General features: G+C 48.8%; 2 protein-coding genes across 3 annotated transcripts; one reads left to right on the top strand and one right to left on the bottom strand.

Moving 5' to 3' along the window:
- The first annotated feature begins 35 nt into the window (after positions 1–35).
- On the top strand, positions 36–7906 carry LOC104696661 (serine/arginine-rich splicing factor 7). Its single transcript, XM_039568770.1, is given in 10 exon segments — positions 36–122; positions 465–645; positions 775–844; positions 846–952; positions 1841–1915; positions 2006–2107; positions 2451–2504; positions 4504–4548; positions 5133–5168; positions 6101–7906. Coding segments are annotated over 10 exon segments (753 nt in total). The 5' UTR covers positions 36–94; the 3' UTR covers positions 6156–7906.
- Positions 1442–16818, bottom strand: GALM (galactose mutarotase). Of its 2 annotated transcripts, none has more exons than XM_010411050.4 (8): positions 16437–16818; positions 15807–15961; positions 12853–13059; positions 11382–11463; positions 10304–10445; positions 10036–10210; positions 9471–9582; positions 1442–2092 (listed from the first exon to the last, which is right to left on the bottom strand). In XM_010411050.4, the coding sequence occupies exons 1-7, from the start codon at positions 16630–16632 to the stop codon at positions 9505–9507; spliced, it is 1035 nt and encodes a 344-aa protein (XP_010409352.2). In that variant the 5' UTR covers positions 16633–16818; the 3' UTR covers positions 1442–2092; positions 9471–9504. The 2 variants fall into 2 exon arrangements, with proteins under 2 accessions (XP_010409352.2, XP_010409351.2); XM_010411049.4 differs by lacking the exon at positions 1442–2092 and adding an exon at positions 5931–6138 and having other exon boundaries at positions 16437–16817.
- Positions 16819–23500: the final 6682 nt, after the last annotated feature.

The raw sequence follows: 23500 nt of genomic DNA, 5'->3' as shown, positions 1-23500 counted from the left end.
TGCGCGCCTCCGCTCGGCGCGGGGGAGGCGGGGGAGCGGGGCAGGGGGCAGGCGCGTGCGGCGGCGCGTGCGCGCGGGCGGCGGAGCCGTCGGGATGTCGCGTTACGGCCGCTATGGAGGCGGTGAGAGCTCCTGGGAGCCGCGGGCGGCGGGCGGCTGCGCGGGGTGGGAGCCGAGGCGGGTCTGGGAGAGAGGCGATTACCGTGGGGAGCTGGGCGGCCGGCGGGCAGCGGTGGGGAAGGGGGGAAGGCGATGTGGCCGCCGCCGCCGTTGTTGCCGCCGCCATTTTGCGTCAGCGGCCGTGGGGGGGGGGGGGGCGCGGTCGGGCGCGCGGCGCTCGCGGTGAAGGCGGGAAGGGGCCGCGCGGACAAGATGGCGGCGGGCCGGGGGAGGGCGGGGCGGGGACTGAGCCCGAGCCCGGTCCCGCTCCCGGTCCCGCGCTGACACCCCGTCCGCTCCCGCAGAGACCAAGGTGTACGTGGGGAATCTGGGCACGGGCGCCGGCAAAGGCGAGCTGGAGAGAGCCTTCAGCTACTATGGACCGCTGAGAACCGTGTGGATCGCCAGGAACCCGCCGGGGTTCGCCTTCGTGGAGTTCGAAGACCCCCGGGATGCTGAAGATGCTGTCCGTGGACTTGACGGCAAGTACGTGTCCATTAGGCGCGTTTACCGAGGCTACTGAAAGAATCGGGGTTTTCTCTCTCGGTCTTGTGCTTCTGTAGTTCTGTCACAGACTGTAAGGTTTAACACAGAGCTTTCATGGACTCGCTGCAGGGTGATCTGCGGCTCCAGAGTCAGAGTGGAAGTATCCACAGGGATGCCGCGCCGCTCCCGCTACGACCGGCCCCCCTGCCCGGCGCCCTTTCGACCCCAACGACAGATGCTACGAGTGTGGTGAGAAAGGCCACTATGCCTATGACTGTCACCGCTATAGCCGGCGAAGGAGGAGCAGGTACGTGCGGGGCCGGGGCGGCCGCGTTGCTTCGCCAGCTCGCTTTTGTGTAGTTCTTGTTAGCAAAGAACAGAATGTTACACCAGTTTTCTTTAAACTTTAACGCTAGAATAAATGTATAGGTATATATTACAATTTGTTGCTATTTCTATCAAATGTTAATATCTTAATAATCAACCTGGTCAAAACCTTTCAGGTTTCTTCGTTTGAGTCAGTCGCCTTGATTCAGAATGTCACGAGCCTTAAGATTTCATGCTGAGGCGCCTTGCAAATCCGACACTTAAGATCCTCCTAGACCTTGAGGTGATCAGCATAAGAGGCCAGATCCCCTCGAGCCATCTACACGTAGCTTCACCTTATTCTTTAAGGGCAGAAAATTTGAGACGGTGACCGCCGTAACAGTAAATTTGGCTTTCAATTGGGGCCCCCCTCCGGTTTAGAAAGAGGAACACCAGATTGACCACATTCCCACCTAGAAAAATCTTCTTGCGTCAATCAAGCCTCACCCTGGCTCATTGGGCTGTCAGTTTGATCGTCGTTAGATTGAAGAGAACACCTACCTAGATGCAGCGCTCGCCTATAGATACTTCTAGATCGTCTAGATCTGCTAGACCTTGGGCCAAAGAGGGTCGACCTGCAAACTTGCAAGGTTTATTTTAAATACGCATTACAGTGTTTTCTATTCTAATGTAATTCTGCAATGTAATTCAGCTTTTAACATTTTTCTAGGTAGTAAAAATGCTCAAGACAAGTAGGCCCAGACATTTTTCCAACTGACAGATGCTAGTTCTTTAGTTGTCTTAAAGAAGTTTTGACTTCAGCAGGGCCTCACATGCACTGGTTGTTGCAGCTGTCTGCTGATACCTGTTTTCTCTAACCTAAACCCAGGTCCCGGTCTAGATCCCGCTCGAGGTCCCGAGGAAGAAGGTATTCCCGGTCACGCAGTCGCAGCCGTGGTAGGAGGTGTGTTTTGAGTTTGTCTTTTATTCCTGTTGCCTTCTGTTGCTCAGAAAAAGCTACACTTGAACAACTCTTGAATTGCTTTCTTTGCAGGTCCAGGTCAGCTTCCTACCGCAGGTCCAGGTCCGTGTCTCCTCGTAGGTCTAGGTCCGTGTCTCCTCGCCGGTCCCGGTCGGGTTCCTTGAAGAGATCAAGGTGATTAGTACTAATTTTTAAATGGTTGTGTGCTTTATTTTTGTTGGAGTTTTCTTGTTTTAATTAGGAGATTCCAAAAGGTATTGGATAGCAGACTTCAAAAAGTGCTGACCTCTGGAAGTCAGCATGCTTTAAAAAGTTTCTGATAATGAGTTTTGAGACCTTACTTTGAGACAGTGGCATCTGCCACGATTAATTTTTTTGTCTGAAATGTCTAATGATCATGTAGGTCTATGATTATGTAGGTTTTAAGTTCAACATATAGACACTAATTTATATAGTGCTGTAATTGTCATCACTTCTGCTTGAGTTGACTTCCTTTTAATTTATTTTTTAATTTTAGGTCTAGATCAAGATCCAGATCTAGATCCAGATCTGTTACATGGCCCCGAAGCAGGTATGTGACTCTCAATAGCTGGTAAAAGTTGCTTAAAAGTCTGTTTAGACTTTCTAACAACTGTTAGTGTTTTTTCCCAGAAAAAGGTGTGTTTTCCCTCCAGTAACTTAGGGGTCTATAGTTTCAAAAAGCAGTGCAGAAGCTTGTTCTTCCTCTTTGTTCTTTTGCACATCACTAACATCCAGGTCCCCATAGCCATCACAAATACTGGTTTGATCGGGTTGCATTAACACCTGACAAATGTAGAATTAATCTCAAAAGTTTCTCTTTCTTTGTGTAGTGGATTCTTCCCATTATTTTTCAGAGAAAGCAGGGTGCCCTTCCAGTAGTGTGTTAATGCTTTATTGTCTGCAGCCAGGCAAGTCTTGAAGGGCTTGCTGGTGCCCTGAGTGTTACAGCTGCAGTTCCAGCTCTTTTGAATATCAGTGTCAATCTGCAGGAGCTGATTTTAATTTGAGATAAACACCTGTCAGAATTATTTTGTAACAATAAATGTGTCACAAGAGTAACAAGCAGATTTTAAGGGATCACAGGATGCCATTTGTTCTCTTAAATTTTATTTAATAGTAAGTAAATGCAGCCTGTGCTTCATGGAGCCTTGTCCTGGCAGCAGAGCTGACTGATGTCCTCAACAAGAACAAGAGTAAATGGAAATTCTGCTCTGGATATGGAATTGCTTATGGCCTAGCCTGTCCCTGTGCCTGCTGTGCTGTTTTAATGGCTGCTCTTTGAAACAGCTAACAGTCAACCATGGAGAAACACAGAAAATACAGGATAGCTTTAGCTAAAGGGAGCAAGTGGAAAAGCCCACAGCTGAGGGGTGGCACTTTCTGAGGATGGAACAGCAAGCAATGATGGGAGTGCTAAGGGAAAGGAGAGAGAAAGACTGGATGGCTTAATTAAGAGCAGAAACTCACACAAATAGTCCAGAAGCTGGTAAAGAGAGGAAGTTCCCCAAGGCAGTAGAGCAGTGCCTTTCACTGACTGGGGACACCTGTGGCTAAACCATGTTGAATCTTAGTACTGGTTGTTCCAACATGACTTAGTCATGGTTTATCACTGTTCACTGCCAGTGATGAGCAGGAAACAGACTCTCAAAGAGAAAAACATCTTGATTTTACCATTGTTTTCTCTTTTTGGTACCAGGCTGGTTTTGTGCAAGGTAAGGGATACTTGTAGTGACATTTCTAGACTATTGAGTGACACTTCTCCATTATAAGTAGGGATTAAAGTGACTGAGGCAGAGGAAGTTACAGATACACAGCTAGACAGAAGCGGCAAAATAACTGTGTTTAAGCAACTGAAAGATTATTTCTGTACAGAAGAGTCCAAGGAATGCACTGCACTCAGAGACAGGCTCTGGGATCATGAGGAACACAGACTAAATGAGTACTACATGACATTTGCTGGTTTGACAGTGTTACAACACACATGTGGAAGTTGTTGTGGAAAACCTTGGATGTGGAATGTAGAACGCTTCCTTTGCGGACCTAAAAATTTCAGTGAGGCTTTGAGGCAGTATTAGTGTTCTTATGGTGTAGCAGTCTCAAAGATTTTTTTTCACATGGTTAAATTCAAACATTAAAAAAAAAACTTGAAGGAAGGGATACGTAAGATGAACTTGACAGAGAAGATACCTGTAGGAATGAGCTGTCTCCAACTGCAGTGGCAGATGTTGCTCAGGCCTAATAAAACCTGCAAGTTTAGAGCATGGCTTTTTATTAGCTCTGTGAAAATACTGGCTAGGATTTGGGTTGTTCTTGTGTTCCTGCCACCCACATCAGCGAACAGTGGTCATCAGCCAGGGGCTAAACAACATGTGCAGCATCCATGTAAAAGATTTCTTCCAAAACTTAACAGGCAAAGCCCTGGAAACTTGCAGGATTCTGTGCATTCAGCAGGACAGCTCTCATGCACTGAGTGTGAATCCTGCTGTCCCAAACATGGGAACCCACATGCTCTCAGTTTCCCTGCTCAGCTGTGTTTATTCTTGTTGCAGGTCTAGGTCTCATGGCAGATCCAAGTCTGGCTCGCCGGCTAAGAGGTGAGCACACACAGATAGAGCCTGCAGTAGTATCTCAAATTTAGGTTTGCATGATTAACAGAGCCTGGTCCTTTAGAAAAATATGCCCCAAACATGGGTCTCCAGCTAATCTCTTTGTGGTATGACAGAAATGGTAACATTTCCTCTGCAGCTCTTTGGAATGCGTTCCTTACCTGTCTCTTTGTTTTCATTAACTCTTTGTAGTTTCCAACATAGTACTAATCTTTTGTGCCTTTGTGCTGAGTTCTGTTAAATTTTTCTATCCATCAGATAAAGAGCTTGAGCTTTGTTAATGCTTTTCATAAAACAGCAGCAATTTGGTGATGTTGCTTTTCTCAAAGCCTCACCTCAGTACCACCCCTCATTTTTCTGTTTGTCTGCTGAAGAAAGTTGCTTAAAATGCATCTCCACACTAGATGAAGGGAGAATCCCTGTCAGAGTAAAAGCTGATCTGAAAACTTTACCATTGGAAAGACCTTCTGCTTCTGGCTCAATTCCATTGCTTTCTGATAGGCTTTTATTGTTTTTAATATGGAAGTTGCATTTGACATTTAAGCTGCATTGATGATGTTCTGTTTTGACAGCCGGTCAAAGTCCCGGTCACCATCTCCAAAGAGAAGGTACGTTGGTCTCCCTACTAATAGCATAGACTCCGTAGAGCTGGCATTTTAGTATCTGCACTGATCTCTGCTGAGGAGTTTGACTGCTGCTTGTAGGAAAATACTGGAAAGGTATTTTGCTGAGATCTCTTTAACAGCAATAATGTTGTGGTTGTGGCTTTTTATATGGTAATACTTATATGTGGCAATAAATCCTCAGGGTTATGTAGCAGTGTCTTGTCTTTCTCTGCTCCCCTATTCCTTTTGGTTCACTGACAGTTTTATTGCACGGAGAGTGATGAGCTTAAAGCATAGAATAAATGTAGGGAGTCAGCTTTCAGCCTCATGAGGAAGCTACAGTGGCACTGGGAAAGGTAGAGTGGAGTAAGCTGGCACAGCAGTCAGGAGTGGAAAATCAAACCTGTTACGTTCACTGCCGTTAGATGATTTTTTTCTTTCCCAATAAGTCAGTAAATAGTTTTCTTTGTGTGTATGTGTTTGCACAAAGAGTAATGTGTAGAATATGTGTAGTGACAGAATCAGCAGCATTTTTCCCTAATTAGAATTCTTTAATAGTTCATTTTTACAACTTTAGTGTCAAACAATCACAAGGACATGAATAAATGCTCATAAATGCTGAGCAATCACCATGATAGGTTTTGACAAGCTGCTGTATCAGAACAGTGAAGAAGTATCTTGCCCTTTTGGAGGTCACTATAAGTAATACCCTTTAGATGGCCTTACAGTGATCTCATTTTAAAAATAACAGTAAAGAAAAAAGTATAATCTCCAGATCACCAACCCGTTAACTTTTGTCAACAGTGATTGGTTATTTTATTAAAAAACAGTACTTAAAGGGAACCAGAGTCTGGGTATACTCCTGTTGCTTTGTCCTGTATTTGTGATTCCCAAACAACTACTGAAATGTTAATTGTGGATTCTTTCCCTTTCAGCCGCTCACCATCAGGAAGCCCTCAACGAAGTGCAAGTCCTGAAAGAATGGATTAAAGTTATGAAGTTAATCTTTTAGGAAGAAAATTATTTTGCTTACATTATTATAAGGGATTTTGTGGTGTCTTTGTAAATGTAAGAATGTAGATAGAAGAGTATATCAACCAAAATTTGGCATGATCTGGGTCTTCTGAGTTAGTCACACCAATAGACTAGCACAGGTCTCTTTTTATTGTATGAATTAACTTCCTGTGATATGAAAATGTGGGACTTTTTTATTGGCACATTGAAATAAAATGTGTATTTTTAACTAAAACTTCTCCGTAGTAACCCTGCTGCTTCTGTTAACGTTTGGGTAATTTTAGCTGTGTGCCATGTAACGTGGATGAAAAATGTCTAAAATGGGAATCACTAATCCCAGCTGGTGTCTTCTCAAGGTAGTCACTTTTCACATTTACTGTTGAATGGTCTTTGGTGAAAAGGATCAGTTCCTGCTTTCCTTGAAATGGAATTTAAAATCCATCTCTGCCTGCAGATGGATAAAAATTTGCATATGCCCTTTTCGATCCTTGATATTTAGTGGGCATTCATTTTTCTGCCTGATCTGCTTATTCTGCAAAGCTCGTTCTCTGGTGATTGACTGTTGATACCGGATGCCCCAAAAATCTAAGGATAAACTTTCCTCCAAAACACATCTTTTAAGCAAGTAACACCTGCAGAAACTTCTAAAGGTAATAGAAATCATTATTAACTTGACAGTTGCTACTTTCACTTGTTGCATTTTTTAGTTCCTTAGGCTGTTGATACAAAGAAAACTTTCTATTTAAAGTATCTCAAGGTGGGTTTTCCTTTTTTGAGGGAAGATCCTTAAAGTGAAAGATTCTCAGCTGACCTCAGGAGTTCTGACCTGCTTCACAGAAACTGGTATGGTTGTAAAGCAGCCCATATCCTGGAGATGGCTTTGTTGAATGATGCCAATTTCTTACAGCAAATATACAACCTGCAGGATTCATTATTTGTGTATAGGTGTGTCAGACTCTGTTTGTCCTCGTTCTGTGTGAAAGAATTGCATGATGAGGCACTTCGACACAGATCACAGCAAGGGACTGGCAACAGTGGTGGACTGTGAACAAGCAAACTGGTAGGCAGAGGGGAGAAAAGTGTATTTTCTTTTTGCTGGGATTGGCTATCTAGCAGAAATAAAGGCCAGTTTCAGCAGTAAATAAGCACTGAAATGGAAAGCCAGGCCTGTTTGGGCTTCAAATTAAATCTACCCTGGCAGTTTGCTTCCACTGTGTAACCACAGCAGAACAGCTTAAATAAAGTTACAAGATGAACTTCGGTTACACCTGGGGTAACCCATGGTTTTCAAGGAACAGGGTTCCTGTTAACAATGACTGCATGGAGCTTTTCCAGTCAATGAGTCAACAGTCCAGATCCTGAAGGTGCCGTTCTGCTGCAGCATCCTCTGGCCTTTATGCCTGGTCCTCACTGCTGTGGTCCTTGCTGTTCCTGGATCCTCGCTGGGGCTCACCATGGCCATTGGTGTTCCAGGTGGATTCTGGCCACACTCACCAAATCCCACTGCTGCCACAGTGGGAGAGCAGGGCTGACACAAACGTTACCCTGCAGTGATTTAGCCCAAATGCCTGAAGCCTGTGATACGTGTTTGGAATATTTTACTGGTTGTGCATTGTGTACCTGGTGAGAGGCACATGTACGCCGCTGCTCTGGAATTTCATCACCTTTTCTTTTCTGTACCCTCAAGGCAAACCTGCTCCACAATAAACCTGCAGCCTGACACGACAGCTCTACTGGTACCTGTTTTTCAGTACCCAGAGACACTGGAAGACTGAGCAGAAGACCCCAGAGTTTCTCTAGGCGGGGGCTGGGGTTCCTCTAAACCCAGAGGTAGCAGTGAGAACCTGAGCAAGGAGCAGGGCTGTGCTGGTGGGGACAGCCACTCTGAAGGACAACCAGCATTTGTAAGGTGCAGAGGGGGAGCAGTGGCAAAGCTGGCATTCTGTGCAGCTGTGCTGTCCAAAATTGAGGGTGGCTGTGCTACCTCCCTCAGCTTGTCATTGCCCTTGGAGACTATGCAGCTGCAGCTCTCGCCTGAGTTTGAGAGGATTTCACCACAAATTCCATAGAGTGTTTGTGAGCAGTTGGAGGAGATTCCCTGACACAGGGGTGTGTTGTGTGAGTGGTGCTGCTGTGACCCTGTGCCTCTGGGCAAGGGTGTGCACACCCCACACAGGGCTGGCTGGGGGTGGGGCAAGGGGAGGTGTATCTGAGGTCTCCAGTGTGGTGGGCAAACCCCACTCTTATGGGGAAAATGGGGTTCCCCTGGTTTGCAACCTGGTGTTGCCTGTTGGTGGGCTTTGTTCTCCAAGAGATCCAGCCCTCACAGACCATATGACCACTACTGTGCATGGCAGGAGAGTAGCAGGGCACTTCTTTTGGTGTCAGGGTGGGAGAACTGACTGTGACAGGTCTGCCACATTTGCAAGCCCAGTGGCCAGGCACTTCCACTGGGGGCAAGGACACTCCTGCATCTCTGCAGCTGGGGAAGCATGGTGGAGTGCTGCAGGCCCTGGGAGCAGCAGCATGGCAGGAGAAGGTGGGACTCAGGCTGCAGTGCCAGGCACATGGACTGTCGACCTCTTTCCCTGGGAAGTGGGCTATCAGCTCCCTAACAGGGTGGTGGTGTCTGCCCCTGGCTTGTGCCAGTTTTTCTGAAGCCTCAGAAACATGGAGGTTTTCATCAGACAGTTGGTACCCAGTACAGGGTTTTGGAGATTTCATGTGGAAATACAGTGTTAGGATGATGGGTTTTCTCCTGCAGTTGTATATTCAGGACTAAATGGGTGTGCCCACTTCACTTCAGCAACCAAGGCAGAGCATAGGATTTTAATCAGAGGATCCAGGGCAGCCAGGTGGGATAATCCCAGCACACTGTCCTCCACAAAGCTATGAGCACTGCACACCATTTAGAGAGAGCACTTTGATGGAAATAACAGATGTCGTAACAAACAACCACAACTGCAGCAGCCTTCCCACATGCTCCACCAGATATTCCACTGGTGTAGTTGGAGCTGTGACAGGCCGTGCCCCTAAACAAGGTGCTTTCAGTGCATTTTTACTGGGGAAACAAACCCCAATGCCCAGGGTGAGAGTCTGGACAGAGCGTGAGAGCTTTGAACAGACCAGACAGCAGCAGAGATGGTGACAGGAGTTAAAGCCAGCAGAAACCACAGGTGAAAACCACAGAGCAGAAAAAAAGCTCCCAGATCAGATGCATCACCCAGGGTAGCTGGAAAGCTCTGTTTGGCACCTGGAAGGATTTCTGGCTCAGCTGCTGGAGGCACTTACCCCTCTCAGTGGTGGGAGTCAGCAGGCCTTTTCCTCAAGCAGTGTTGAACACGAGCCACGTGGTGTGATTGTACTCCTCACCCGGATGGAGCAGGACATTGGGGAAGTGAGGCTGGGAGAGGCAGCAGCACATCAGTGACTCTGAGCACATTCCGTGGGACCAGAAAGCATGGCTGCATCCATTTGGTCTTCCCAAGGCATATTCCTGCAGCTCCCCCCAGCCATTTCCAGCAGCAGTGTGTAACCACCCACCACTTGCCGGAGGGCTGAGTGGGTCAGTCCTACCACTGGCTAAATTCAGGCCATGATGAATGATCCAAACTTAAGAGGATGTGGCAAGGCCCCAGTGGGGTCATCTGCTCTAGACCCCACACCTTTGGGGAGCTGACTGACCCCTGTCTAAAGCCACTGTGACCTGTGCCTGCCTCACTTCTGGTGTCTAGTGTCCCCTTGACAAGCAGACTCTGTTGCTACATTTAATACCCCAGAGACATGGAAGGTGCTGGGGGTACGGTCCCCTGCCACAGGACCCAAGCAGCCCCTGGGAGGGGAATGGACAGCTGACCTTGTTAACGGCATCGGGCCAGTTCTGGGTTTCCAGGCAGAAAGCCGAGTGCTTGGGGTACGTGGCAGCACCTTTGCCCTTCAGGGAGCCATCCAGGTTGTTCCCGGTGTAAAACTGGATGCCAGGCTGGGTGGTGTGAACCTCCATGGTCCTGCCGGTGGGCGGGTGGAAAACCCTGTGGAGATGCCAGGGAAGGATGACAGGGGACTGGCTGAATGGACACCCCATGGCTCCAGGGCTGGGGACTCCTGCCAAGGTCCCAGCCTACCTGGCTACAAGGCGGCGATCCTGCCCCTGATGGAGGCAGAAGTTGTGGTCGAAGCCATCCAGATGAAACTTCTGCAAGTGCTTGCCCAGCTCCACAGGCTGCCGGAGATCGAATCCAGTGCCTTGCACGGCAGCCACCTCCCCTAAGCAAGAAGAACAGCAGGCTCAGCCACTCACCACATGCCAGCAAACCCTACCTTGTCCCCCAGCACAACTGGCAGCCCCTGGGGACACTGCTCTTCTTCAAAGGACAGACAAGGAGCAAGAAAATGCAAGAAGTTTGTATATGTACAAACCCAGCCTTTTCTCTCTTGTCCTTGTTAAGACCTGCTGTGGAAATACAGTGTCCTGTGATGAAGCAGCAAGAACAACCCTAGGACATACTAAGCACAGTGCAAAACACAGTCACCCCAACCCAAAGGTGAGGGGTTTTGCAGGGGGGCAGAAAAACACCTTGAAAGAAAAATGAAACCATTCCAGTTCAAGCACTTACATAAAATACAGCAGGCATTGTACACAGGGGGTCTTTAATAATTGCACACATCTTATCTTCACCCCAGGACTAAGACTACCCACACAAGAAGGAACTGCAAAAGCCAGGGGTAGCAAGCTGGCCACAACTGAGATGTGAAACAGCTCCATGGTGAAAGGAGCAGGGAGAAGCAGGGCACTGGGGTGGGTATGGCTTTGAGCTCTTTCCCTGCTTGTGCACAAGCATGGCACACCAAGCTGAGCAGAAGCCACCTGGACCAAGGAATCCAGTCCTTCAGGGGCCACAGGAAGCTTGTCTCCTGGATGGACCCACATTGCAGCCTCATATCCCATATGCCTCTGGTCCCATTTCCTGCTGCTCCTGACTGCTCCCTGGGGCTGGTGATGAACTGGGTTACCAGCACTTGGCTCTGCCCACCCTGCTCAGGTGCAGCAGGACTGTGCCCAAAGGTGAGGGCCCCACTGTGCCTGGGGTCCCCTGGGTGCTGGTGTGTCCCTCTTGCCGGGCAGTGCTGCTCCCCCCAAACCCACAAACATTGCTCAGAAAGAGCACTTCCACCTTGTGCCACAGGCACTGCACCACCCACCAGTAGGGATTTTGGTGTCATCCACAGGCAGGTAGGAATCTGCTTCAATGGAGATCTCGTGGTCATAGATATCGCAGGAGCCCTGCAGGAGGATGGGAAATGCTGAGATTCCTGTTGCAGGCACTGTTCAAGCAGCCCTAAGCACAGTTGTGAAGTGGTTGTCCACAGTGGTGCCCCAGCTGATCTGGCAGTGCCTGGAGCACCTCCCGGCCCTCATTCCACCTTGACCTTGGGCACAGGACAAAGGTACTGGCACAGATAAAAACCCACATAGGCCCTAGGAGCTGTAAATCCCACAGGGATGAGACCATCAGTCTGTACTTGTTCCTCACCAAGCACTACCACCCTGCACACTAACTAGCCAAAACATGCTGGGTGCTGAGCACATAGCAGCAGGGAAAAGGGGAAGGAAGCAAGCGAGGGAAAACACAACCCATCCTCCAGTCTCATCTGCATCACTGCGGGGGTGTGAACCTCCTCCTTTTCCACAGCCTCAGGAACGCTGGCAGGGAACCTGCTGGGCTGCAAGGGGAGCAGACCCAAAGCTGAGCCTTCAGGTCACCATCTAATCTGAGCAGCAATTTCGTGCCCAAAGGTCTCCTGTTCCTCTGGAACACGCCTGAGTTGCACGCTGCAGGTGTTGGTATTACTGCACCTCTGGGAGTACCAGCAGAGGGTACACCAACAACGGCACAGCCATTATCAGGGCAGCAGCCTGGGCACAGCTCCTGTTCAGAGGGGCTGGGTTGTCTCTCACTAACCATTTTAAGGGCCTTTCTCTCACATCCAAGTGTGACTGCACTGTATTATCCTATTGCTCTGCCCAGCAACACTTTATTTCTCAGATCCTTTTCTTCCAAGCCCATTTATAAACAGTGTGAGACTAAAACACAGCTGCAATTCACTGTCTGTGTGGTTGACAGGACCCTGTATGGGTGTGTGGGAGCCCTCTGCATCCTGCTGCTGCAACCTTGCTACTCCGCAATCCTGGCCAGCTCACATTCCCTTTCCATGATGTTTCTTCTGCCCATTTTTGACCTGGGTATTTTGGTGCTGCCGCTCCAGGCCCTGACCTCAACTGCATCACCCTCTCAGAAATGCCAACAGAATACAGCTAAGAAATGCCAGGCTACCACTAGCCTGGTGCCAGCTCTGCACCTCCTCTGTAATCTTTCCAGGGGACCTGGAGAAACCAAAACTCCGCAGTTACACACAAAAGGAGAGCCAACATTCTCTGCTGGATGTCTCTGTTCAAGAAGCACGGAGACAACATGTCCTCAGCTGAGGTCCATGTGATTCAGTCCTGTTCCTGCACGCAGCCCATGATGCACAGAGACAACCTTCATCACTGTGCCCCCAAAACCATGATGTGTCCCCAGACCAGCATGCTGGTGCCAGTGATCATTCCATGGGTCCCCAGGCTTTCCTCCCCCGCACAGTGTCTCCATGGGGTCCATCTCCCCACACTTACCTGCCCTGCCAGGTTGAAGTATGAGTGGTTTGTCAGGCTGATGGGGGTTGTCTTGCTGGTCTGGGCCTGGTAGTTGATGGCCAGCTCCCTGCCACTAAGGGTGTAGGTCACCCAGACTTTCAGGTCACCAGGGTACCCCTCCTCACCGTCGGGGCTGAGCCGGAAGAAGCGGACGCCATTTGGGAGCACCTGGGGGCTCCAGAGAACCTGCAAGGAGTGTGGCGTTAGTAGGACAGGAATGGGAACATGGTGCCCTTCCCTCCTGCCCCAGGCTGGGCTAAAAACAGGGACAGAAGGCACTGAAGGGATGTTGCACTGAAACAAAGGCTTTTCCAATCAGATTTCCAAAGAAAACACAAGCACCAGCCTGCTCTTGGTCAGCCAGGGCCACCAGCAGGGAACAAGCTTTCCACTGAGCAGCCAAACAAATGAGACAATTTGGCAGTCTGATGGGGGGCCTGTTCCAGCCTGTGTTACTCCATGCCTGAAGAGTCCACACGTTTGATTTTTGCCCTGCAGATGGACTTATCCCCCTTTCCATGGATCTTCTCATGTGCAACACCACTTCAACAAGCTGCCACCCTTCCCTCCGCTCACCAGGCGCTGGCTTCTCAGACAGTGTAAGAACACACTGGGAGCTCCCGCCCAGGGGCTGGGGTTGGGTTAAATGGTACCAGATGTGTTGTCAGACACATGCAGAGAGCTGGGACCTCTCTGGTTGTTCTCCCTGCCAGAGACCAGCACCAGTGCTCTGCTTGGAGCCAAACATGTTGGCAAGGGAAGCAAGGCAGCACGCTGTACACAGCTGCCCAGACAGCCTGTTTGGCCCTGGCCATGGGCCTCATGCTGAGAGGATTGATGTGCAACAAGAGGCTCTCTAGAGTTTTACATTTCCCTAAGGAATAGTTACGGTCTAATCAAAGTGGACAGATTTAGGAACAGGGGCTGGATAACACTGTTGAGTTGATCCCTCTCACGTCCTACCCAGAGATCACCAACATGGGGCATGGTCAAAAGCCAGCATTTTCACCAAACACTGAAGCTGAGGGTGCTAAATATACCTGGCTGCAGAGTAGGCTCTCCTGCACAGTGTGCAGTTTGACTGCGGCTCCCACGGCTGTAAGGATGCTGCGGTTTTTGAATACGAGTTTCTATTTAAGTTCTTTGAAGAAAAAGCTATTAAAGTCCAGGAAGCATACAGGTATCACTATATTTTTTAAGATAAGAGAGTTATTTTCTGAAGTCCCCCAGCAGTGTGGTCACATACTGCTGCCCTGTAAGTGCAGCTGTAACCTGCTCTCATCAGGCCACACGCTGACCACAGCACTGATGTCTGCAAGATCAGGAAGAACTCAGAAGATGACCAAGATAATCACAGCCAAATGCCAGTGTGTGTTTTTTGTGTTAGGGCTGACCAGTTAGGGCTCACTGTCTCTGAACAGTGACTGTTTCCTGGCTGGAGGGGGTCTTGGGCAGGTGTTCAAGTGTGCCCTGTGGGCCAGAGGACACAAAGCTCTGGCTGGGAGATGTCACTGCCTCGTCCCCAAGCAAGCTGGTGAGCCTTCAGCAAGCAAGGTGAAGAAGCAGAAGAAGAGACCACATCCCCTGCCTGCAGAAGACAGCCTGGAAGCCCTGGCTGCAAAAAAATGCATGTTTTCAGCTCCAGATCACAGGGGTCAGGGTGTATAAAGAAACTTTAAACCAACCAAATTGTCTTCTCTAGGGGTACAACAGCCAAGCCATCCCCAGTACTCCTTTTTTTCTAAGGCTACTGAGGAGCATTTCATCCCAACCTGATGCCAGTTCACACTGTGCTTTTTTTTCCAGGCACCCTGGCTTTTGTCCCATCAGCCTGGATTCGTTTCACAAAAAAACCCCCATTAACCCCATGACAGCAGCTGCACCAGCACACTCGTGTTCTTGGGGGGAAATGGTGGATCAGCTACTTGCTGGTTACAAATGCACTTGATCCGACAAAGCCCAAGGCTTCAGGAAAGCAGAGACTTCTGAGCCTGCTCTGCAGTCGAGCAGGGTTATCAGCAAGGCTTTCAAGAGAAGAGATCCTCCGCTGCTCTTACCACCTGTACCACAAATATCTGACTTGAGCAGCAGCTCTTGGGAGAAGATAGAAAAGGTTGAGTGCCCTGGGGCCAGGGAAAGGTTGTTTCATCTCAGGAGGTCATAGGGGAAGGCTGGGAAGGAGAGACAGTGATCCTGGATCCTGGGGTGTTTTGCAGGCCTGATCTAATCCCCCACTGCTGGGAGTCAGACTGAGAGCCTGAGGGATGCTGTCACAGGATGAAACTGGCACCAAGGGGGCAATGCAATGACTGAACCTGCAGCACTACCCTGCTCTCCCCTTACTTGGGAGTGCTGTCACAAGCAAGCAACACTGATAAGTTTCTGCAAACTCACATCCTTCTGACTCTGGGAGGAGCTATGGGCAGGCAACAACCTTGAAACTGCAGGTGGAAATGAATCTGCATGGACAGACTACTGTTCCCCAGGAAACTTTCTTTGGGCACTGGCACAACTCCATGGTGCACTCCAGGGTGGTGCAGCCGGTGCCCAGGGAGCCTCCATTGCTCCTGAGGCTCCTGGGTCCTCACTGCCGTGTCCCAAGCCATGCTCTGCAGAAGCAGCACCTTGCCAGGAACAACCCTGTCAGAACTGGGCTCATGAGGCTCAGGGCTGCAGTCACACAGAGGAAGCACAGCAACCATCTGCTCGGCATCCAAGGATGACATGAGCCCTGCAAGCTCACACAAAGACAAGCCAACCCAGCAGCTCGCAGGATCTGTCTCACTTCCCCCCACTCCTGCACTCACAGCACTTTCTGAGCTGATTCAACTCAGTAACCACCAGAAAATGCTACAGAGTTCAGGGGTGTAGATATCACACCTCCTTGCCACAACCCCACAGGCTGTACGCTGGCAGGACACTGGGATTTTCACCTTGTCAAATCCCTTGGCTCCTCCATGCAGGCTGTTGGGCCCGTTGTTGAGGAACAGCTGATACTCCTTCCCGTCCAGGGTGAACCTCCCATTCGCAATCCTGTTGGCAACACGGCCTACGACAGCACCGAAGAACGGGTGCTTCCTCGTGTAACCTGGGCGGAGAAACAGCACACGTTTAAACAGAACCATTGGAACAGGATGGGTGGTCTCCAGGAGTGCTTAGGGACTCAGAGGTGTCTCTCTCTGCTTCCCTCCAGGACGTTACTGCAGTCCCAGGGTTTCACAGGACACACAGCTCATTAGTCATGCGCATCCTTGATTAAAACAGCCTGATGGGATCTTGTATTCTTTGCAGATTGGCAGAAAAGCCCTCTGTCATTGCCAGGCAAGAAGGGACTCAGAGCTGCCCCAGCAGAGCGGCGCACTGCCACCAGCATCCCTATTCCACACCCACCACAGAGCCCAGGAGAGGCAGCAGGAACTGTATCTCTTCAGCCCATGATTTAGGGGGATGGGGCGGCCTTACAGGTAGGTCACGCAGTGTGCCAATAAACCAGTAAGTGCTGGTTAAAATGCCTGATCGTGGGTTTTTAAATTTTTTTTTCAAAGAAACATATTAAGACCCACCTTCTAAAGTGTCAAATCCTAGGACAACATCTGAAAACTGCCCATCCCTGTCTTTTGTCTCCAGAGTGGTGATGATGCACCCAAAAGACAGGATCTCCACTCTCGCGCTGTCCGACTGTAAGACGAACTTCTCCACCTCTCCGCCTCCCTCCTCCGGGGGCATCCGCCCGAACGCCTCTCTCCGCACCGTTGTCATCGCTCCCAAAAACCCGGCCACCGGCACCTCCGGCGGGAGCCGCAGCCCGGCCCGGGAAGGACGCTGAGCAGGAAGAAGCAATGGCGGCGGGAGCGGAGCACTCCCAGCTCCAAAGGGCAGCCAGGACAACCTTCGGCCGCCTCCCGCGCGGGGCGGGGCCGCGCCGTGCCCGGCGGAGCGGAGCTCGGGGCATCCCGGGGCTGTCACCGAGGGGCAGCAGCCTCCTGGAGGTGGCCGCGGGCAGTGGGAAGGATGCCGAGGGGAGGGAGCGAGGCTGCGGGCGCTGCTGGGCCGGGCAGCGCAGCCGCCAGCTCGCAAGTTCGGGGGCCGAAGCATCGCCGCCCCCAGCTCCTCTCCCCGCCTTCCATCACACCGACACGACTTTCACGGCCCGTGCACAGCGTGTCGTGACAAAATGCTGCTTTCTCCCCCTGTACCCTCCCTTAGCCCCTCCACAAGAGGCACCAGGCAGCACCTGCTGATGGTGCTGTAAATCAGGCTCTGGGCATTTGCTGGCCAGGGCGTTGTTATTATCAAAGCTGTGGCTCTGACCCAGACTCCATTAAAAATCATCATCTTTTGAAATACCGAGTTCTGCCTGTATTTGCAGGCATTTGAGGGAAATGCCCTGGCAACATTCAAGTAATGTGTGTGCACAGCTTTGACCTCTCTTGGCAAGGCTCAAGTGCAAGGCAAGAGCACCTCACTACAATTGGATATGGTTGTATTTCTATGAGGGCCCATTCTCAAAATTTGTTCAAAGAACCAGTAACTCCCACCAAAAAACCTCCATCGGTTAACCAGTAGTTGCTAAATATTAATTTCCAACATAGCCATCATCTTTTAACAAGACCAACTACAAATTCCAAGCCAAGACAGAAACGAAACCTCCCACCTGGGGCTTAGCAGAGATGGTTTGGAAACCTGCACTTCTTTGTTAGTGATGGCTGTTCCTCTGTTTCCTTCTGCACCTTCACAACCCATGCTCTCTATCCAAAAACAACATTTGAAGCAAACATACATTTTTCTGCTCATCAATATCACCTTCCATGTCAGATAGGATAGGGAGCAGCCCAAACTTAGGAGCAGAAACACTCCTGATGGATGGATGAGAGAACAGCCTCATTTATAATGGATTCATGGAGTGTTTTCATGTGCGGAGCATTCCCAGAAGTTCGATCCTTAGCACCTCGGCTCCCTCAACACCTCTCTCTTAACGTGCTTCTCCAGACACAGGAAGCATTTTTGTTCTGCAGAGATCTCATTAAGCTGTGGGGTTTTTAACACAAGAGGAGCTGCCATTTTGATTTATTTCTCTGATTCACACCAGAGAAGGTCCAGATCCAACTCTTTGTCTGATGTAACAGTCATGAACACTGATTTTCTCACCTCCCTTCGCAGATGCAAGACCACTCAAACCCCAGCGGCCATCTAAGGCTGTGTGGCTGCAAAAGCAATACCAGAGACAAATCTGTTCATGAACCAGCCACACGATTTTCAAGCTGGCAGATAAACTAGAGAAGAAAGCAGCTTGCACAAGCCTGGATCCTGCAGGAAAGGAGCAATGATAGCTTCAGGATCTGAGCAAGGTATTCCAGGAGTTCTGCTTCATGACCTTGAGGATTTCTCATGGCTCACCTTTGCATGCATCCTGCCCCTCTGCCTCTGGTGAATGGGGAAGGTGGACAAGGGGGAGGGGCAAGATACAAGCAAGTTATGTTCAACATCTCACCACATTGGATTTTCTTTTTAGTCATTCCTATTTTTAAGAAAGTGGGGTTTTGGGGCATTGTTCACTGTGGCACTGAGTTTTGCTTACACTGATGGTCAAGTGCAAGCTCCTTTCATTTTCTCTTCCTTCTTTCCAGCAGAAAACTGCAGTACTGGGCCTGAACACACCTGGCATTGGCAGCAGGGCACCTCCACAGCCAGGGAGTGCTCAGAAGAGCTCGCTATTCATCTCTGAGATTTTGGTTTCACTTCTCTGCCTTGCAGCTCTGCACAAGCAGCTGGGCAGTGCACCAGCTCTCTACTCCTTATCTGCCCCCTCTCTCACTGAAAATGCAGCAGCCTTTTCCAAGCCAAAATGCAAAATGTTTGTGACGAGCAAGGATTTATGTGCCCTATCACAGCCAGTGACCCTGAAGGTACAGAAGTGTGCCTGCTCCCACTGGTCCCAGCTCCTCTACACCAGGCAAGACATTTCTGTTTATTGGCAAAGACAAACTGGGAAGTCAGCCTGTGAGTGGTCTTGCCTTTCCCCCACCACAGAGCTGGTAAAAAGGCACACTGTGAAAAAGAACTGGTTTTTGTTGGTTGGTTGGTTTTTTTAATTTGGGGGGTTTTTTTGTGGTTTGTCTTTTTGTTTTGTTTTGTTTTGTTTTGTTTTGTTTGAGAGGGAGCCACTTAACACACAGTCAACTCCTATCACAAAATAAAGATTTTAGGAGAAAAATTACAGAGAATTTATTTCCCTGGGATCAGAAGTTTGGAAATTCCAGATGCCTGCAGGGCAGCTACCATTCTGCAAGACAGAAGTGAAACACTGGATTTTATACATGCTTCTGCTATTTTTGTAGGAATACTTTGTTTTTTCAATATATTTTTCAAAATACTTTGCTTTTTTTTTTCCAGGTGTTTTTCTTTAATCCAAAATAAAGGATTTTTTCTTAAAAGGCTACAGTCGACCAAAACTCTGTCTCTGTGAGATCTTTTTTCATTTGGTCATAAGGCACTTCTGCAATAAATTACATCATTACATTTCCTTCCTTAATTTTGTCTTTATGTTAAATCCAGCTGTGATTTTCAGTTTATTCTGGACACAGAGCAAAACTTGAGGACTCAACTGATTAAGAAAATAATTTTAAAGTGCAGTTCAGGTTTCTGAAGGGATGCGTTGTGCTCACTTACAAGATCCAACTCTGTTCTGAGTTACCCAGATCCATAACCTCCACTTTCATCAGAGCTGCCTTCTGCAATGGAGCAGGAAAGTGATGTTAATGCTGTTCACCATCCTTGAGACAGGTGACATGTCTTTGTGTGTCCTGTGGGGAAACTTTGGACAATACTCCGGGGCCAGGTTGCTTGCACCAGATCTCTTGTTTTGGGGAACCCAGGGTGTTTGCCTCGTGGTGCCGCTTTGCAGGCAGAGGCCAGGAGCTGTTAAGCTGTTATCACACCAGTGGCATTTTGATTTGAACGTGACAGAGGCACTCCAAACGCTGTAATACTTAAGCAATGGCCAATGATTACAGTTTGCTGTTGCTCAAGAAGCTTCCTTGTTCAGTAACAGCAGCAGTGATGTGCCCAGCACTGCGGCTGGAGATGTGGTGTGTGGGGCTGGTTGCTGCACAGACACAGAAAAGAACGCAGACATCGCTTCTTACACCCTCCAGCACTACAAGGCTGTAATTAAATCCCTTTTTCCAACACACTCTGTGTAAGCCCGAGGGGACGAGCTGGCACGTGAAGCCTGCAGGGAGCTGGAATCGGCGCGCAGAACAAAAGAGGAGACATTCCCCCACCATTTTATTGTCTGTTTATTGAATATATCTTCAGCTCTGCTGGGAACTTCCTGGCACATAGGCTTAAAATGGAGCCTCTGCTTTTTTTTGCTTCATCTCTTCAGGGGCAAATATACTGAGCTATTGATTAGGTTATTTTGGGATCGTGGCACGGCACAATTGCTTGCTGTTATTCTGGCAGTCATTTCTCAGAAGCCTGTTACGCACATTTTATAGAGCTCTTGAAAACACAGAGCTGCCCGAGAACACTTTACACAGCACGTTTCTGCTGTGCCTTTGTGTGCAAGTTGTTTGCGTCTCGGCAGCAGCCAAAGAGCCATTCGGATGTATTGGTTGCTATAGTAATTACTTTTCTTGGGAACTAAAATAATAGCTTACAGCTCCTGCAGCTCGCTGCTGTGTAGGCTGCCTTGAGCCAGAGACACTTCCATTTTGTTTTGGAGGGGGCTGGGGACTCTGAAGTATGCTGAGAGACAGACTTTCCTTCCTATGCTTGTGCAGCTCATTTTGAATTTAACCTTTGCAGAGGATGTGCTACAGGTCTGAAGGCTCAAAAATAAAAGTAGCTTATGAAACAATAGGACAGCTTTGCAGCTGTGGTTTCTGATGGGGTAAAGATTCGGATTTGCTTTCCATTTACCGTTTCTGAACGCTGGTAGGAGAGGGACTGGGGCTCATGCTGAGACTGATTTTCAGTGCAAAGGATGCTACAAAACACTGTTGGGGGGCTCAGAGGGGTTTCAAAAATGCCTAAGCAAGCCAAGCAGGAATGTGACAAGGAGGGCAGCTCTGCATCGTTCAACATTTTTCTCCCTGGTGAGGTAACTACTGTATGGACCTGCACCTCTGGAGAGGGCAAGGGGGTCTCACTGTGGACAAGGCAGCCTTTCAGAGCAACCCAACAGCTGGCAGATGCCACCTCCCCCCTTCCATCTGCAGGCACAGAACACTTCTGGGTGACATTTTAAACTGCAGCTCTGGACTTCTGCTTGAAAGGACACTGTGCAGAAGCATTTCCCAGCAGTAGGACAAGCCCCGTGCACATGGCTCTGGGAAGGTCTCTAAGTTGCTTTGGGCTCCTGGACTGACAAACAGGGATTTCTGTCCAGCTTGCAGCCAGGTGGGCTGGCACAGCATAGCACTTCTGGATCTCCCAAGGAAGCAAGAGAGGCAGGGGCAAGTGGCACAAGAAGTGATAAGCCCCGCTACCCTCCTGCATCATGAAACAGCTGCAAGTTGACTGCAGCTCAGACTCTTGACTCACAGGGGCTGACCTACATAAGGGTCCCAGCATCACCAACAAGTACCAGCTTGGTTTTGCAGTCAGAGGACAGCAAAAGGGGAGGAGAATATAAAAAAGGGATCAGAGAGGGGGGCAGGAGGAGTTAGGATGAAAGCAGAGAGAAAACAAATAGGGAAAGCATTTTACCTCCCAGTGCTGTCCTAGAAAATTTGCTCTCAGATATGCACATGGCTGCATTGGCAACTGGCAGAGAGATGCCAAAGGGAGATAGAGCATCATCTGCTAAAGGCTGCGAAGGCAAAACAGTTCCTGTTTGAGCAACAGCTACACAGAGATGCAGGCAGGGAGGTGTTTGGGGAAACCACAGGGCAAAACTGGGCCTTCATGTGTGAGGGGGATGTGCTTGGCTTGCAGGCAGCAGGTGAAAAGAACTTACTTCCCATGTGTAGATGTGCTGATCTACCCCCCCACCCCCTCCCCAATTTAGGCATAGCACACACACAGGTTTTGTGCCTGCGCAGCTCTGCAGCTGAAGTACAGTGCTGTACCAACAGAGCTCAAGCAGCTGGGAGTTGCATGAGCATCCTCATTCTCCCCAGGCAATGCTGGATAAAGGACCCTTGCCCACCTGTTTCTTCTGTTTGAGGCTTGAATTTAACAATACTGGTGCAACTAAAGCTGGGTTTCCTATGGCCTCTTTATAAACCTCTCAGGCTGTTTTCTTCTTTTGTATCAGAAATTTTAGCTTTGTTTTTAGTCCTGGTGGATTGTGGCATACCAAGAACTTAAAATAGTCCCTGAAGCACACCAGGAGAAACAATATTTAAGATGCAAAATCCTAAACGCAAAGGGGGCAAAAAGACTTTTTATCTGGCAGGATGCTTCAGGAAACAAAAAAGTAACTCAAAGGCACATGAAGATAAAATTTCACAATCAGTCCAATGTATTACTTGATTCTGTAGATTATTGTCTGTCTTTGAAACATACGACTTGTATTCACAGTGGCCAGCACCTGCACTTTTAGCAGGGTAACAAAATTCATTTCTTTACCCACAATGGGTCAGGTGTGGGAGAATCTTGGCTTTCCTTAAACAGGAAATCTGCAGCTGTTGTGGGGACTTTAAATCATAATTGAAAACATGATCCAGCTATGAGATACAGACTCAAGTTACCACAAGGCAAACAAAATAATTCAGACTGATTTAACCACAAAAATATGACACCTGATTTTTAAGCCATGGCTTAGGGGAGGAAGAGGACAGGGCTAATTGATGACTTTTGATTTCTACTGGTCTACAGAACAATTAATGAGAATATTTCTGGACCACTAGATTTTTCTTTGAGTTAATTTGGGAGTCAGCTTTGTTATTAATTATTTGGTATTTGACATTTGCAGTGAGCTGCTAGTGACTTAGAACATGTACTTTAGGAAGCCTTGTTATATTAAGAGCAAAAACTGCAGCTACGTTAAAAATTTGGGGAGGCCACAAAAACCTTTCTCTACTGCAGAAACAGTTTGTGCTAGACAAGTATTCTTGCTGGCATAATAATGATTTCTTCTCAGCAGCAACTCTTCTCCAGCAAAGACATCATAAGATGAAACAAAACCCTCAAATTTTGCTCTCCAATACGTCATTAAAACGACTTATCTTACATCACCATATGGCAGGTAGCCTGTCTAAATGTGTGGCAACAGCTGGACAATGCATGAATGCTCCTGGAGTGTGAAAAGCTGAAGTGTCACCCAAGTCAGCGTGTCAATGGCACCTTAGGGACATGCTTCATCGAGTGCAGTTTCCTAGCCAAGTCACTGGAGCTCTGAAGGGGCAGCAAAGATGATCCGCAGACCTTATTTGTATAAGCAGCACTTCCTCAGGCAGGGAGGTTGTGCCAGCTGAATGAGTAGTCCTGCAGTAGCTCAGGTAGTGAATTGTATTGCAACTGCACAAGAGAAAGCTGAGTGCACAGAGATACCTACCATGAATTCACTGAGCCTGATCCTCCACCCCCACCACAGCACTGTCAGCTGTGGCTGCCAGCAACAGCCACGTCATTATCACAGGTTTAGATGCTGTCAGTCAGGGCAAAGCACAAGTGGGAA

The sequence above is a fragment of the Corvus cornix genome, chromosome 3 (assembly GCF_000738735.6).
Source record: "Corvus cornix cornix isolate S_Up_H32 chromosome 3, ASM73873v5, whole genome shotgun sequence".
In the NCBI taxonomy this organism is placed as follows: Eukaryota; Metazoa; Chordata; class Aves; order Passeriformes; family Corvidae; genus Corvus; species Corvus cornix.
This window is presented reverse-complemented; position numbering and strand designations above follow the sequence as displayed.